Below are 16,998 nucleotides of genomic sequence, written 5' to 3'. Positions count from 1 at the left end.
AATACAGGCCCATCGTTTCACAAACAGAATTCTGCCTCTTCTCTGAAGTCCTGACTCTTGACTGATGGGTAATGTAGTGATTCTTTACTGCCAAGTTAACACGATGGAGAAAAAGCCATCAGGTGCCCAGTTTAAAAGAAAAGAAAAGAAAAGAAAAGAAAGGCAGCATAAATTAATGCTCAAGTTCAAGTGTTAAAGTAGAAAAATAAAAAGAAATGCAAGCCTAGAAACGCTGTGAGTGTTCGTGTCACTCAGCGCGCTCCCTCCTCCCACTTTTCAGAGTCTCGCTGCGCTTTTACGCGCGGCTCTAGAGACGCAGTGTCAGAGATCAGAGCGCTATGCAGAGCTTCAGTGTATGAGGGTATCCAACCAGAGCTGGCACCGTTGCTGGAAAATGATCCTGCTGCTCGGTCTGCTTTGTATTCTCTGGGGAGAACAGGGTCGGTGTCTGGAGGAGGATGGAGGAGGTTTCTCCTTCGATGGAGACATCCGCCACTTCGCAGCGGCCACCAACACGGTTTATATCGCTACAGAGAAGAAGCTGTACCAGCTGAGCCACGACCTGACTCTGATCCACAGTCTGACCCAGAGAGGAATCTTGAAGCCCGGTAAAGAGAGTCTTGATCAGTTTGACCGGGTCTCTGAGACGGCTGCCTGGAACGCAACTTTCAGCGTCAACTTATTATTACCATTTGTTGAGAATGACGCTCAGATCATCTGCGGTGTGACCGACAATCAGTGTGGTTACTGCGAGGTTCTGGACCTGAGGAACATCTCTAACTTTCTGTACAGAGAACACGTCCAGGTGGGACCACTGAGACGCAACAGCCCGTTCGTCGGTATCCTGGTGGATGTTAAGAAGAATCCAACTCAGACACAGACTTATATTCTGACCGCGATGCAGCCCGAAAAGAGTGACTGTTCCTTTGATGCTCAGACCATCAACCTTCAAAATGCGGATTACAAAGACCAGGGAGGTATTTTTTCTCAAACTGATGGATCAGGAGTCACACCTTTGATCAGAAATAAAGGCGATGTGGAGTTTGTAGACGGATTTCAGATCAACTCGACCATCTATCTGCTCTCCAACGTAAGAAGTGAGGCTAAAAGCAACAAAGTCCGTCTCATTTGGCTTGAAGGCAAAACAAGTAAAACCGAAACTCTCAAGTCTCTGCGGGGGGCGACTCTCAGAGTCTCTGACGATGAAGACAGCAGACTTCTGGCCTCCTCGGTCATCCCAGGTGGACAGACGGTGCTTTGGAGCGGAGTGTTCAGTGTGGACGGAGAACAAAGCAACACTGAGCTGGTGGTGTTTGACATCAGTCTTGATCTCAGCTTAGAGAAAGATAAGGATCCAGACTTCTACTATGTGGATAGTAACAACCAGAAGCAGGTAAATAACGTTTTAATGGTGATTAGATGTTGACTCTACCTTTCACAGTATGTCTTCTCTGGTCATTCATGCAAGATAAACGTTCATCACTTCATTATTGTGTGGTTCCTACAAAGTCACTAAATTAGAAACATCATATATTGACTCACTTTAAGGACGTTCTTTGTATGTTCTGTTCTGTTTCTCAGCCTAAGACCCTTAAACCAAAGGCAGTACTCTTCAGGCAGCCCTACATGACCTCTGTGCTGGCAGTGAGGAAGAAGACATGGATGGTTTTCTTCATTGGTACAGGAGATGGACAGCTCATTAAGGTAAGTGTGTATAAAGAGTGATGTTATTGTGGAAAATATTACCTTATCAGGCATCTTGGTTTCCTTTAGGTCATATTAGGGGCCAGACCTTTCTCTAGACGACATCCTCACTTTAGCTGGAGGCACGGACAGTTAATTAAATTATACTGCTTTGGGCCCGTGTAGTAAGGGCTCTAAATATTGGATTTGGCTATCATGAATGATTAATAATTATCAAAAATAATTATTTATTATTAAATAATTGGATCTAAATTACTAGATCACCTTCTGAGAAGGGAAAAGATAGCCAGTCCATCAAATCAGTCTCATAATATTTACTAAATTGTCAGTTTGATACTCATGGTGAGCTTCCATCACTTACCACCAGGTTCAGGTCCCAACAACTCTATATACTGTATATATCACTAATTGTTTGTTTGTTTGCTGGTTTTGTCTTCAGTATGTTCAGTTCATGCCGCATCGGGTTAAGATTACATGACTGATTCAGCCATTGCAGAATATTCAACTTTACCTTTTTCAAAAACTCCTGGGTTGTTTTCACAGTATTTTTAGGGTCATGGACCATCTGTACTGTGAAGCACTGTCCAATCATATTTGCTGCATTTGTCTACATCTGAGCCACAGTTTACCTCTGTACACTAGAGAATTCAATGTCTTCAGCCACATCATCAATAACACTAGTGACCCAGTGGCTTTAGAAGTTATGCATGCTCATGATTCACTGTCCTCAAAGTGTTTTACAGACGATGTGTAGTTAAAGGCAAGGTCATGTCCAACTTTTACCAACATTCATTTTGTTGTGTTGATAACTGTAAGATGCTAGGTGACCGGAGAGAGATTTGTGACACTAATGTAAGGGCAGAAGCAACTGCTGATAGAAACAGGAAATAATGTGTGGACCAGGGAGTTGTTTGAGACAGCAATGGAAAGAGCTTCATTTATATGAGACAGAAACAGAAACCTTTATAATTATGTGATTCACTGTAATAACCACACTAAAATGAAATAGAATCTAATGAGTACTGACACCTTTGTCGGGTTGTTAAACACGATTTGGCACTTAAATACACTTTTTGCATGCCAAAAAAATGCATCCAAATATTAGTAGCATGGACTGTACGTGCTTTAGTTATTTAACATTTTGTGTAAGACAGCGTTCTTTATTATAATTTTTTTACATTGCTTATTCCTGTCACATTATATACTCGAGCTGCACTGTGAGTGTTATTTTTTCTTCTCTGTGCGTATCTTTCCACCTGTTGGTTTCACGTCCTGTGTACCACTTCGCATACAGACCACAGAATTCTAATAGCTGTTTGCTAATTGTGGTTAGTCTTCACTCAGTTGTAGGGTGAAAGATGCCTCGCTTTATTGAGTCCATGTCAGATCTGTTTAGCACCATCAGAAATAACAGCGCAACTTACGGTAACTGCTGATCAGTCATCAACAACAGCTTGGAGGAATTTTAGCCCTTTCCTCAGTACAGAACCGCTTCAGTTCTGAGATGTTGGTGGGTTTCCTCATATTAATTGCTAGCTTCATTCACAACATTTCTCTTGGATTAAGGTCAGGATTCCTCTCTGACCTTTCTTTCGTAGAATGACTTGTGCGCTATCAGCGATAGCAAGCCGGATCAGATGGAGATCAGACCACGAAAAATCCCTTTTAAACAAAATGGGGCAATGAACACTGTAACACTTAGAAACACTTCTGAACAGATGCAACTCACAGATATTGTTTGAGGGGCGAGACTCAGAAAGAAAGATTGCTGGTTGAGGCGGCAGATTGTGGACTATGATTCCGATTAGAGAATCAAGGCACTTGGACAGAGAGATCTGTTTTGTCTTCTTTAATAAAGGTTACTGGACTTCACCATCATTGTACAACATATGTTTATGTGTGGTCTGAAAATATAAAGAAAAAGCAATAAATGTATGAGAAAATATGCTCAGAAGATTATCCAACAGTTAAATCAGAATAAACATTCATAAAGAAACTGCTATTTAAGAATAATATAACAACAGAAATGTAATATATATATATATATGGTGGAGGAAACTACAATTTCCAACATAACATTAGCAGAGGCAAAGTATGCTTAACAGCATTGGAGCCTTACATATCAAAGTAACCACCACCAGTAATAATTTGACTTTAAAACTCCTCATTAACAATAAGCTTAGTCACAATCACAACAATAAACTGAGTTGCAACATTGGTGCTAGCAAATGAAATATTCATAATTAAGCCATCACAGGCATCCAAACTTAGCTGCAGTGCTAGCAAGAGGCAGAGCTAACAACTACTGGGCTACAGGCTACTTCGCTAACTCAAACTCACACAAATACTTCCCTGTAACACAAACTGGAATAAATAATCAAAATATCCATGACTAAGAAGCAGAAAGCACTTACATTTCCTCAAGAACGCACACATGATATGAGAAACACACAAAGTCCATGCAGCTTCACACAGTCTGCTCACTAGCTGGTCTGCTGCTTGTCAGTGTGGCTGAGCATGTCCTGACCTGTTCAGGCCGCATTTCTGACTTTCACCAGTAGATGGCGTTTCACCTGTTGGGCTTTCTCACAGATATGTTATATTGGCAAATTTTCTTAAATAAACAAATACACAAGTATAATATTTTTGTTCAGTTTGTTTGATTGGGTTCTCTTTGTCTACTGTCAGGACTTGACTGAGAAAATCCACTGATGTTCTGAGTCATTTTTATACAGAAATGTAGAATGTTTTGAGGCACACAAAAACTTCAATGTGCTTTTTTTTTTTGAAGACACGTGAAAAAAACAACGTTGAACTGATTCTATGAACTATTACTGCATGTGTAGCTAAAGTCTGATATGTATTAGCTTAATTCTCTGTGCCATTCTGTTTGCAAAAGAATAAAGAAAACAGAATTGATACTGGGCTTTTCATGAGATTGATTGATGATAACAAACATTTTAGAAGTCAATATTATGAAGTTGATTACATCAAGTTACATGTTTATTTGCTAACTATTTAACATAATTTTCTTGGTTGTAGCTAAATGAATGTGGAAAAATCTGATATTTGTATTTTTTATAATTCGACAATCTTTCTTTATTGATCGGAGCTTCAATTGCTTTTGATTTGAAGGTATGTAACACAGATACATTGTTGTTGTCAGCTTGCTGTGGACAGGAACTATCACCCTGCTTGTCCCACGGTGCTCTACAGGGCCAATGACGACCGCCAAGTGTTTCCCAAAATACAACTGGATCAAGTAGATCAGAAACATGTCTACGTGGCATTTAGAAACCAGGTACTGCTATTACTCACTCCCTATTATTTTAGTGTCATATGTACCTTTACTGTATTTTGAAGTGTCTCTAAGTGTCTGTTGTTTTTTCCAGATGAAGCGTGTACCTGTATCAAAGCGCAGCACTTACACAAATGTACAGGAGTGTTGGTCTGCACAGGATCCATACTGTGTCTGGTGTGGCTCTAAACAAAGGTCAGAGAAACAACATCTGCATCTGACATCTTCAAAGACCCTTCATGAACTTGGTTATAAGAGATTTCTCTTTTCCCAGATGCACATTTGAAGACGACTGCAAAGATTCTGACTGGTTGTCCATTCCTGATGATTTCCAAGAGAAAATAGTTTCTCACAAAGTTGTAAAGAACCCCAGTGGAGAGGTACAGGTTATACACTAACACTATACAACTGTAACTATCAGTTCTATTTCGTATAGGCTACGCCCTCTAAGAGCTATCGCTGTTGGGTTTATCCCTCGCGCACCTGCGCAGTACTGAGAAAAAATAGTCCACGCCCACCCACAGGGGGCCCCACCTAGACGGAGTATAAATACCCGTGTTAACATACAATCAGCTCCCATTTTCTTTCAGCCACCAAGCTGCAAGTACTTTTGAGAACTAAAAACTCTTCAAGAAGCTAGCTAGCTAGCAAGAACTCACCATGTCGACGGCGACGGCAGCCTCCTCGGCGGACGAGGACAGGCCGTGTTCTTCCTGCGATGGCCGTGTCTCCGGCTTCGACCTCCACACCCGCTGCGGGATCTGCCTGGGAGCCCAGCACGCTGGCTTGGCCTTGACCTCGCGGTCCTCCTGCCCGTACTGCGCGCTCCTCCCTCCTGAAGAGAAGCGGCGGCGGGTTGAACTCTTCACCACGGCGGTGGACGACGTCTGGCCTCTGCGAGAGACCTACACCGTGGAGGAGGCCCTGGATGTCCTGGACCCGCCTGACTTATCGGACTCGGACGAGTCTGAGCTCTCGCAGGCTGACTTCCCTGTCCCTCCCCTCTCCCAGCCGGAAGAGCTGGAGCACGCTGGGACAGGATGTGTCCCCGGGATCCCTTCCTCTGCCACCACCGCCCTGCCATCGATTGGCGGCCTAATTAAAGAGCTGCCAAACATCATTAAGCAGGCGGCCGCTCGCCGGGAGCTTCCGGTTCCGCCGGCTCAAGAGTCCGCACAGCCGGACGAAATGTGCGGTGTGTTTCCCCTCGCTCAGCCGAGCAGGCGAGACGCCGTGTGGCCTCTCTTCCCGCCCATCCGGAAGTACCAGGAGGGCGCGGCGGAGGACCCGAAGAACCTGAAGGCACCTGTCTCCACCTATGTGCCAATCACCAAAGTCGGTGGTTTCAGCGACAGAGGGTTCCCGGCGGTACCTCCGCTGGAGGACAACCTCACCACCTTCTTTGGTGTCAGCGGTACGGCAGCCGGACGGCGGCCCTTACTGCCTGCACCCAGAGACCAGTACGTCGCTCGGCAGGCAGACCGGATCCACCAGTGTGCCTTCCAAGCATCTGCTGCGACGAACAACATCGCCCTGCTGCTCTCCAGCGTTCTGAAGATCGCAGCAGATCCCGGGATGCCTCCCGAGCTAGCCACGGAGCTAAGCAACGCAGCCAGCGCCGCCCTCACACTCTGCGCTTGCTCCGCCGTCTGCATGGCCCGACAGGCCGCCTGGGCGACTCTGCAGCACCGCCGCCTGTGGCTGGAGCAGACTCGCATTCCCGAGGCATCCAGAAGAGAACTCCTGGAGGCTCCGATCCACCCGGACGGGTTGTTTGGGCCGCGTTTTCGTGCCATGGTGGACTCCATGAAAGCTGCTTCCGAGGAAGCGGAGTCCATCAGACGTCACGTGCGCTGGGGCCAACCTCCTCCGCGCCAGCAGCGCTTTGTGGAGCGTCGTCCGAACCGTCCCGGCGGCGGACGGTACGACAACGAGCAGCGTCGGGGCCGGAGGCGACCTCCTGCAGCTGCGGGAACTGCACCTCACCACTCGGCTTCCTCCGCCACACCGGGTCGGCCTCCCTTCCCACCCTCCTCGGCTGGTCGGCAGGCTTTTCAGAAGGCCCCGAAAGCCGCCCACTCTGGCTACGGCGGGGCCAACCCTCCCTTTGAGCCTCCGAATAAGCAGGGCCGGAGACGCTGACGTGAGGGGGGGGGACATGTGTGTTAATGTTCTTGATGTTAACGCTGCCGTTAGTGGGACAGATTGTTTTGAAATAAAACAAAAACATCTCCCCTTAATGAGCAACATCCTACCGAACAAACAACCTGCACCTGTCTCTGCTGACACAGCTGTAGTTACTCACATGTTCCCCACAAAGAGCGAGCCGGCTCTCCCTAACCTGCCGGTTAGCGGACAGCTCGGTCTCGAAGTGTTGAAGCACTACACAACCTCTGTTTATCAAACAGATTTTTCCCCATCACAAGGAAACCTGTGTGACAATGAGCCCACGAGAGCTGCACGTGCGCCTCGTGTGGACAACGCACACTCACACACTCACCTGCCCGTAAACTGCGGCTCCTCTCTCTCAGCAGAGAGCGAGTGCGCTGACACGTCGCATCATCGCGTTTGTGGACCTTCTCCCACTAAACGGCGATGTAAAGTCACTGCTGTTAGTGCGTCTAACGCGGCTTCAGGGAGATCCTCCGCTGCAGCGCAGCTCTCGGGGATTCCCTCTCAGCCCTTTCGTCAGCAGCCCCCCATGGGTCACTTCCGGGGTTTCCCCGCCTCACGTGACGGCGGCGAGGGCTCTGTCGCAGCTCGTTTCCATGACAACGGCAGCGAAGCAGGAAAATGTACGCCCGCTCTCCGAGCGCTTCTCGGTGTGGCAGCGCGTTTGTGTGATGGACAGCTGGATGAGCAGGCTGATAAACAGGGGTTACACCCTGCAGTTCGCCTCTCCACCTCCCCGCTTCAACGGGATTGTGGAGACGGTTCTGTCGTCTCAGGACCAGCGTCTAGCTCTCCAGTCAGAGTTGCAGGAACTTCTGGCGAAAAATGCAATCTCCAGAGTTCCTCACGGGGAGGAAAACCGGGGGTTTTACTCCCGTTATTTTCTGGTTCCCAAGAAAACAGGGGGAATGAGACCCATTCTGGATCTGTCCCTGTTCAACAAATCAATAATGGTCAGACCTTTCCACATGCTGACGGTCAAGAGAGTGCTGGAGTGTGTGCGTCTCGGAGATTACTGTGTGTCAGTGGATCTGAAAGACGCATATTTTCACGTTCCCATCATCCCAAAGCACAGACAGTTCCTGCGCTTTTCATTCCAGGGGATTCAATATCAGTACAACCGCCTGCCGTTCGGTTATTCCCTGGCCCCTCGCACTTTCTCCAAATGTGTGGAAACAGCTCTGCAGCCGTTACACAAAAGAGGGATGAGAGTGCTGTTTTACTTGGACGATCTACTGCTGTTAGCTCGATCCGAGGAAGAAGCTCTGGTGCAAACGACAGAGTTGCTGTCACATCTGTCAAACCTGGGCTTCACCATAAACTGGGAGAAAAGCTCTCTCTTCCCCTCCCAGTCCATCACATACCTGGGCGTGGACTTGAACTCTGCCAGCATGACAGCACGGCTGTCACAGCAGCGAGTGGCTGCTCTGACAGCCCTGTTGCAGCGTGTCGCGCCTCCCCGGGTGGTGACAGCGCTGTCGCTCATGCGGCTGCTGGGGATGATGTCAGCAGCTCACGTGGTTGTCCCTCTGGGTCTCCTCCACATGAGGCGTTTACAGAGATGGTTCATTCGGTTACGCGTCGACCCCGTGCGTCACCGGAGGAGAATGATCTCCGTTCCTCCCTCCGTGGGTCCCGATTTGGCTTACTGGGGAAATCCCCGCATCCTGTCGGGCGGGATTCCCCTGGGCAGAGCTACGTCACATATCTCGGTGTTCACAGACGCATCTCTCTCAGGGTGGGGGGGGACGTGTCTGTCTCAGGTGGTGAGTGGCCGGTGGCCAGCTCACATGTCTCTCCACATAAATGCTCTGGAGCTTCTCACAGTGTGGAAAGTGGTTCAGCACTTCGCCCCTGTGCTGCGCGATCAGCACGTGCTGATTCGCACAGACAACAAGGCTACAGCGGCATACATAAACCGTCAAGGGGGGGTTCGATCTGCTCGGCTGCTGAATATAGCGAGACAGCTCTTATGCTGGACGCACACACACTGTCTGTCCATCAGAGCAGCGTATATACCGGGCGAACTGAACAGAGGCGCAGACATCATGTCGAGGGGAGGCCCCCGTCAGGGGGACTGGAGCCTCCATTCCGATCTGATTTCCCAGGTGTGGATCAGATTCGGCAGAGCCGAAGTGGATCTGTTTGCTGCACTCGGGAACGCACAGTGCGACCTGTGGTTCAGTCTGAGCTCACGGGACAATCCTCCGCTGGGAGTGGACGCGTTCGCACATCGTCCGTGGCCCAGGATGTTGCTGTACGCTTTCCCACCGGTTCCGCTCATCCCTCGGGTTCTGGACCGAGTGCTGGAGGAGCGGCTGTCCATGGTTCTGATAGCCCCGGTGCGCACGAATGCGTCATGGTTTCCGTGTCTGCGGCGGCTAGTGTCGGGCCGGCCCTGGGAACTGCCGTGGCGCGGGGACGCGCTTTCACAGGCAGGAGGGGTAATCAGGAGTTACCCGGTGCTGGGGCAACGGTTATGGGCCTGGCCGCTGAGCGGCAACGTTTAGAGAGGTTAGGCCTCTCTCAGGATGTTGTGCGCACGATACAGGGCGCACGGGCCGCGTCTACTAGAGCGTCATACACGGCGAAGTGGGCGGCCTTTCAGCGCTGGTGCGTAGAAAGGAATTTAGACCCCACTGCGTGTCCTCTGCCTCATGTGCTTTCTTTCCTGCAAACACTGGTTGACAGGAATCTGGCTTTCAGCACGGTTAAGACTTACACTGCGGCTGTGTCATCCTGTCACGAAGGTTTTGGCGACAGATCAGTTTACAGTCATCCGCTGGTGAAGCGTTTTCTGAGAGGTGTGCGGAGAAATCGACCTGTGTCTCGCTCATTTGCTCCTCAGTGGGATTTGGCGCTGGTTTTACGCGCGCTGATTAAACCTCCTTTTGAGCCATTGGATCAGGTTCCGCTCAAGTTTCTGTCCATTAAAGCGGCCCTGCTTTTGGCTTTAACATCTGCAAAAAGAGTCAGTGATTTGTCTGCTCTTTCTGTGGCTCCATCATGTCTCAGAATACAGGGAGATGGCAGTTCAGCTGTCCTGCGCCCGAACCCAGCTTTTACGCCTAAAAGCATCACCAGTTCGTTCAGATCAAGAGTGGTAACGCTGGAGGGGTTCTTCCCCCCTCCTCACAGATCAGAGGAAGAAGCCATGTCTCATCTTCTCTGTCCAGTGCGTGCGCTGTCATGCTATGTGGCGCGCACGGCTTCTACACGCCGCTCTCAGCGTCTATTTGTTCATTACAGAGACCGATCTAAGGGGCTTCCTCTGTCTTCACAGCGCCTGTCACACTGGCTGTGTGAGGCGGTTACACAGGCGTACGTTGCGTCCGGGTCGGACCCCCCGGAGCGCATCAGGGCGCACTCCACCAGAGGAATCGCGTCCTCCACAGCTTTATATGGAGGAATGACGGTGGAAGACATATGCACGGCGGCATCTTGGTCTTCCCCCTGTTCTTTTGTTCGCTTTTATCTGCGGGATGTGTCCCAGTTTTCCATGACTCACTCTGTTCTGAGTGTTCTGTCAGAGTGATGTGTTTATTCTTGTCTCTGCTTTGTTCCTCTGTTGCAATGCGAGACTTCATCATTCGTCTTGATTTTTCCCAACTGTCCTTTCTCCTCAGTATATTCTGAGGAATGTGGACTGCGTCATTACGCACAGCGTAATGGTTGGGCATGGATGGAGCTGTGTTTATTTAAGTAGCGGGTATGTTTGTGCTTCTGGTACTGTATGGAACCAGTGTGGCATAGACTATATCCTGCTACGCCCTTATCCCAACAGCGATAGCTCTTAGAGGGCGTAGCCTATACGAAATAGAACGTTAGTTACGTATTGTAACTCCAGATTCTATGAGTATAGGCGCAGCCCTCTAAGCTAGGGGCCCCACTGGTTCCCTGTGGCTAAAAGAAAAGCCTTTTATTTGGGAGCTGATTGTATGTTAACACGGGTATTTATACTCCGTCTAGGTGGGGCCCCCTGTGGGTGGGCGTGGACTATTTTTTCTCAGTACTGCGCAGGTGCGCGAGGGATAAACCCAACAGCGATAGCTCTTAGAGGGCTGCGCCTATACTCATAGAATCTGGAGTTACAATACGTAACTAACGTTACTTGTCACTCATCTCTCTTCCTTTCTCAGATCACACTAAAGATCCAGACCCACCTGACTGTGAACTGGAAGGAGTCGAACTTTGCCTGTCAAATCTTTGCATCATCTGGAGAACTTTGTACACAAAATAGCCCTTCTCTGTTCCCACAATGCACCTGCAGCCTATCCCATGGCTCAATTCCTGGTGACGGTCAGAAACTTTAGATAAATAATCCAGTTAACTTAAAATCTCACAGGGAGGAGTTGTAGATGTTATGTTGTCATAAATCAGGCCTGTTCATTAATTTGCAACATGTCCCACCATAACAACATACAACCAAAAATATTAATGAGAGAGATGACGCTGACAGAAGAAATATTCTACCAGTTAACACATCTGTGTTGTCATGTTGTAGAGGTCAAGACTCTGAAGTTTTTCATAATATTTTCTCTAACAGGCCTGGATGTCACTGTAAAGATCAGACTTGGGAAGACGCTACTTTCACAGCGACTGAAGCTAACCAACTGCTCTGACATCAGTGGACCTCCATCTTCTGACTTGTAAGTCCATTCGTATTTTCTAGAAATCAAAGACACATACTGTGATTAAACTATCATCCTTTGATCATAGTTGGTTGTGACCGTGCTTCATCACCATGGATGATATCTATGATATAATATATAGATATATATATACTACACTGTAAAATGTAATAAGTTGACCTAAAAAGGTAAAATATGTCATTAAATGTAAGATAGACTATAACATGTCAATACAGATAACTTAAAGATCTGAGTTATGGTAAGTAAACACTACTCATTAAGAAAAATATATATTTACAAATCAAAGCATTCACAGTAATAGTGAAAAAGAAGGAGCTGCCTTAAAATCTTTAAGTGAGTTGAACCAAAAGTTTTAAGACGTTGAAAGAAAGAGGGAGAACAGTTTGATGGGAGCACCAACTCCATTTGTTCTCTAAGACAAACAACAAACAATGTTGGGAGCTAGCATCTTTCTTGCCAATTACGTACATACAACAGCAATGATTCAGGCTGACTGGAAGACATGTGAAACTGTGGCGTTGATTTAAATAAGAAGGACTAAAGACAACTTACAAATGATGTATGGAAGTCTGCATTCTCATCTCCAAGGAGGACAGGAAGGTCAAGGAGGACTGCTGTTCGCTTCGCCTCTACAATAACCATCACAGTTGCTACTGCTGTAACCTATTAGCTCTAATGAGAGCTTGGTGACAGTAAGGTGTTTTACATTGAATGGTAGCTATGGTAATGGTAAAGAAATAAACCAAAACTTGGCAATTTAAAGACATACACTTAACCAGCAACCTCTCACCAACAGATATTGAATAAGATATTTAAGTTTAATTAATAAATATGCAGTTAAATTTACCATTTAGCTGCAGCTCACCTTCACATGGCCGGGCCAGAAACTCTCCTTTTGCTTTGAGTGTAGTGTCCAGCAGCCATCACCAAGAACGTCTAGCCAAGTGCTGCCACCTAGTGTCGGGCATAAGTATCAGGTTTCTCTGGGTTTTAGGGGCGGGTCCTCATCACATACTGTTGCATTACTTAAAGGGGAAGTACGTTTTTTTTTTTTTACAACCTGGGCCTTATTTCTGGCATAAAATATGATCGTTTACTCACCCATATAACTTTTGTGTAATTTGTAGTCAGTCAGGAGATATTTAGATCTGCATATATCCATATAGTGGAAGCAACTGGGGCACCGAAACCCAGCCTCTAAATAACACATTATCTGCTGCGAAACTCATTAATTTTATGCCAGAAATAAGGTCCAGGTGGTAAAAAAACAGTAGTTTCCCTTTAATGCTGTTGACTTTAAAGTTGTATTAACTAGTCGTAACTTGAGAGTCTGCACACAAAGCAAACACATATCAGTTACGATGACTTTCTGTTTTATTAGAAATGACGTTTTACAGTGTACTTGACATAGTACTATAGTAGTAATCATTGTGATCCATGTGAGTAGTTGTTAATATGTGTTTGTTTGTTCTTCAGGTGTCAGCAGTGTATCAAGGCTGGCTGTGGATGGAACGAAAACAGCTGTTCCTGGTCCAATCAAGGAGTGGAGGATGTAATAATGTTTGTTTTTATTTGAGGTTGTTTTTAAGATAAGCATGGTTCAAGTCAGTGGATCTACAAGAATATGCTGATTAAATTTTCCTTACAGAAGCATTTTATCTTTTAAAATTGGTGTTCCAATATAACTATGTTTTGGTAGATTCACTTATTTGCATGGAGTAGGCCAGCTGAACCAAGGCTGGACGAACTTAGTTTATAACAAAAAAAGATAACACATTTTGCCAGTGTGTCATGGGGTTATGAATGTGCATTTATTATGAAGTTTTATCATACTTTGGAAGAACATCCACATCTACCTGTTCCCTATGGAGCAGTCATATGAGAGTATAATTATATACGCATTTATACAGTTAAATACTTTTCTACCAGCTGTTTTCCTGCATTTGGTAGCCGGATTATCTGTTTAAAGTTTTTGCATCTCTCAAGTTTTATGGATCTTATTTTCTAGTTCTGCGCACGACAGACAAACACATGTCAGATATAGCCCACTAAGAAAGATATTACACTGTATTATATAATAGTTGTTCTGTGTCTGAATATACCTTAGGTTAGCTATGTACAGGTTTTTTTTTATATTTATATATCTGAACAAACATTAGATGCAACAGTTTCTGGATCAACTGTACAGTGACTGTAAACTTGCTGAATTAACTCCCCCACTTCCTCCTGCAGGATAATGTTTGCAAAAAGATGGAGTCTGAGATTAACTTTTCTGTGAGTCTGAACCTCAACTGTCACACGCATTGTTCCTCTGACAAATCATCTACATTCACTAAATGTTATAACAGTAGGGTAATGCTTTAAAGGTGATTTTTGTGTGTGTGTTTTTTTTTTTTTTTTTCTGTTAGAAGCCAGAAATCTCCTCCATCACTCCCAGTGTTGTGTCTTTCTATGGGAGAAACCATGCATTGTTGTCAGGTCAGAACCTCATTAATGTGACCAGAGTGAGGATCCAGACAGACCTAGACTGTACTCCACAAGAGTGAGTCACTTTACAGGCAACACTAGAAAACCTACACTAGAAAAACACTTATACCGTGAACTGACATATTCTACAGTGTCATGTTTTCTGTACATTATAGTTATTGTGATGATGGTGAGTCTTGATCTGTTTCTCTTTCAGATCTCCTGTATGGAACAAGACTGCTGTGAGTCTGACGTTCCACATTCCCAGCACAGATAAGAAAGGTGTTGTGAAAGCATGTGTTCTACTGCCAGATAGCAGTTGCCATGGCAACACTAAAATCACCTATCGATCAACACCATCCTGCACCAACATTGCACCAAGCAGCACCTGGGCCAGGTAAGTTTTAATTAGTCAGTTTAATACTGTCAACAAAATGCACAGTGGTAGGCCCTCCAAAAGAACCAGAGATAAATACCTTCTCTCTGATTGGCTGCTTCCTCTGATTGGCTGCTGTTCCATGTTCTGCAGTGGGAAGAGGAAGGTCACACTCATAGGGGTCCACCTGGAGTCTGTGGAAGGAATCACACACAGCCACAGCCAACAGGAAGTCCAACTTTCCAGAACCAGCAGCACTCAGGTGGGCCTCCAGACACAATGCCCCTTTGTTATATAACATTAATTACATTATATGATATGATATCTTGTATATTGTATTTAATTGTGAATTAAATACAAAGTAAATTTAAAATGTATTTTAATACAATGTATTTTAATGAAATAAAAGATAGATATAGTACCTTTGAGACATTTCAGTCAGGTTTTAGACCATTGCACAGCACAGAAAATGCAGACAAGGGAGAGAGAGCGCAATTTAAATTCTTTAAACCTTTTGAAAGAACTTTCTTTGTCACCAGAGCTAACCTGACATAGTTCACATTTCACATTACTTTTGGTGTACCACAGGGTTCAATTTTAGGTCCAATTTTATTCTCCATCAAAGTGCTTCCACTTGGCCAAATCATGCAGATGACATGCAGACATATTTTCCATTGATCTGGCAACCCAAGAAGCCTAGCTGCTACTTTAGATCATCTCAACTTAGTTACTCAAAAAAGAAATGATAGTGTTCAGAAAACACTGTCAGTCTGGATGTCTTATCAGCTACCAGGAACCCACTATCAGACATTTAGCAGCAGTATTGCCTTTGAGTTAGGTGTTGAACAGCGTATGAAAATGTGGACTCTCTTGTGTTTTTGCCTTTGACTTTTGCTTTTTACCTTAATTTTAATCTGACCTGCTTTAGTTGGCATTGTTTAACTCTGTTCTATTATATATATATATATAAAATATTATGTTGAGACATTAAATTGCATTGCTTACTGGCCATGTCAGCATCATTACCATGTCATGCAAGCCACATCCAGTTTCCATTATATATAACAGATGTAAATTCCCCACAGAAACTCACCTATGAGACACCTGCAGCTTTAAACCCTCAGATGATTTCTGTCAGCAGTGTGTATTTGAAAGTAGCCAATCAATCCTTGGCCTGCTCCACAACTATAACCTATCCAGACCCTGTGTTCACCACCTTCACATCCACAATGACAGCGGATGGGGCTCGCATCACAATACAGGTCCACCTTTTAACTTTTTTTATTATTATTTTTATTTTATATTTTCTTAACAGATGTGCAAACATCAAGCATTTGTCATTTTATCATTTCAGAAAAAGGCAGATAAACTGGAGATGACAGCAGCAGAGTTGTCAGTGTGGGGTGTTAATGATGAAAATAAATACCCCTGCATCATGGAAGGCAGAGAAACCAACAACCAGACTGACTTTTTCACCTGTGAGATACAAACCACATCCAGCTATACATTTCAGCACATAGAGGTAAAACATTCCTTTAAACTGGAAAATACTGCAGTTTAGTTTTAATGCAATGACTTTCAAATAGAGACATTTACCTAAAACCTTTGATGAACACAGTAAATAGATTTTTGACTGACTGATCCTTTGTGACATTCCACTGTGAAATTTCTTTTCAATGGAAGTGCCATTATTGTTTTCTAGATAATGTATGGTGGCCAGACAGTGAAGCTAGGTCCTCTGCCTTTAGTTCATCAGGTCCTTCTGACAGTGCGTTTGATGCTGATACCCTGTGTCATATTTGGTAAGTGTTTTTGATCCATCAACGGTTTATGTCAAAGTCACAACTTGCACATTGCATTATGTTTAATGATTTTTCTGTTCCACTTAATAGAGGAAATTCTATTTTTCTGCTCAGTTTGAATCAGTAACTCTTCATCTTTCAGTGTTGGTGTTTATCTGTCACTGGCAGAAGAGACTCACCGCTGAGATGAACAAGCTCTGACCACGGATGTCTAGTTCTCCAGCCATTCTCACAGGGAACACGTTCACCTGCTGGCTACAAATTTGTATTAAAAAGCTTCCTGCTTTCTTTATTTTCAATCAGTATTTTTATGTTGTTCTTCCTGTCTCTGTTGGTTGATTTGTAACTTTGTGATGCAGATGACACTTGACACAGCCACTGCTAGCAGCTAAGAGTAATCCCACACAATCCATTTATCGTTATGTATATGTATCATACAGACCTCAGAGTAGCAGTAATCCTCCCCTCTTCTAAATCCCAACCAGAAAGCAAATAAGCATATTTCCTAAAATCAGGAACTATTCCATT

General features: G+C 45.2%; 1 protein-coding gene across 1 annotated transcript; it reads left to right on the top strand.

Moving 5' to 3' along the window:
* Window positions 1–394: 394 nt before the first annotated feature.
* LOC311508871 (plexin-C1-like) lies at window positions 395–16,671 on the top strand (the record flags this gene model as incomplete). Its single annotated transcript, XM_084573860.1, has 15 exons — window positions 395–1,393; window positions 1,582–1,704; window positions 4,871–5,005; window positions 5,097–5,197; window positions 5,277–5,382; window positions 11,314–11,473; window positions 11,721–11,823; window positions 13,303–13,378; window positions 14,059–14,100; window positions 14,235–14,368; window positions 14,510–14,689; window positions 14,822–14,930; window positions 15,754–15,930; window positions 16,023–16,146; window positions 16,613–16,671. The coding sequence occupies 15 exons, from the start codon at window positions 395–397 to the stop codon at window positions 16,669–16,671; spliced, it is 2,628 nt and encodes an 875-aa protein (XP_084429986.1).
* Between the last annotated feature and the right edge of the window lie 327 nt (window positions 16,672–16,998).

Source organism: Chelon labrosus (genome assembly GCF_963514085.1).
Source record: "Chelon labrosus genome assembly, chromosome: 23".
NCBI classification, from domain to species: domain Eukaryota; kingdom Metazoa; phylum Chordata; class Actinopteri; order Mugiliformes; family Mugilidae; genus Chelon; species Chelon labrosus.
The sequence above is the reverse complement of the archived record's forward strand: the minus strand, read 5'-3'. Positions and strand labels throughout refer to the sequence as shown.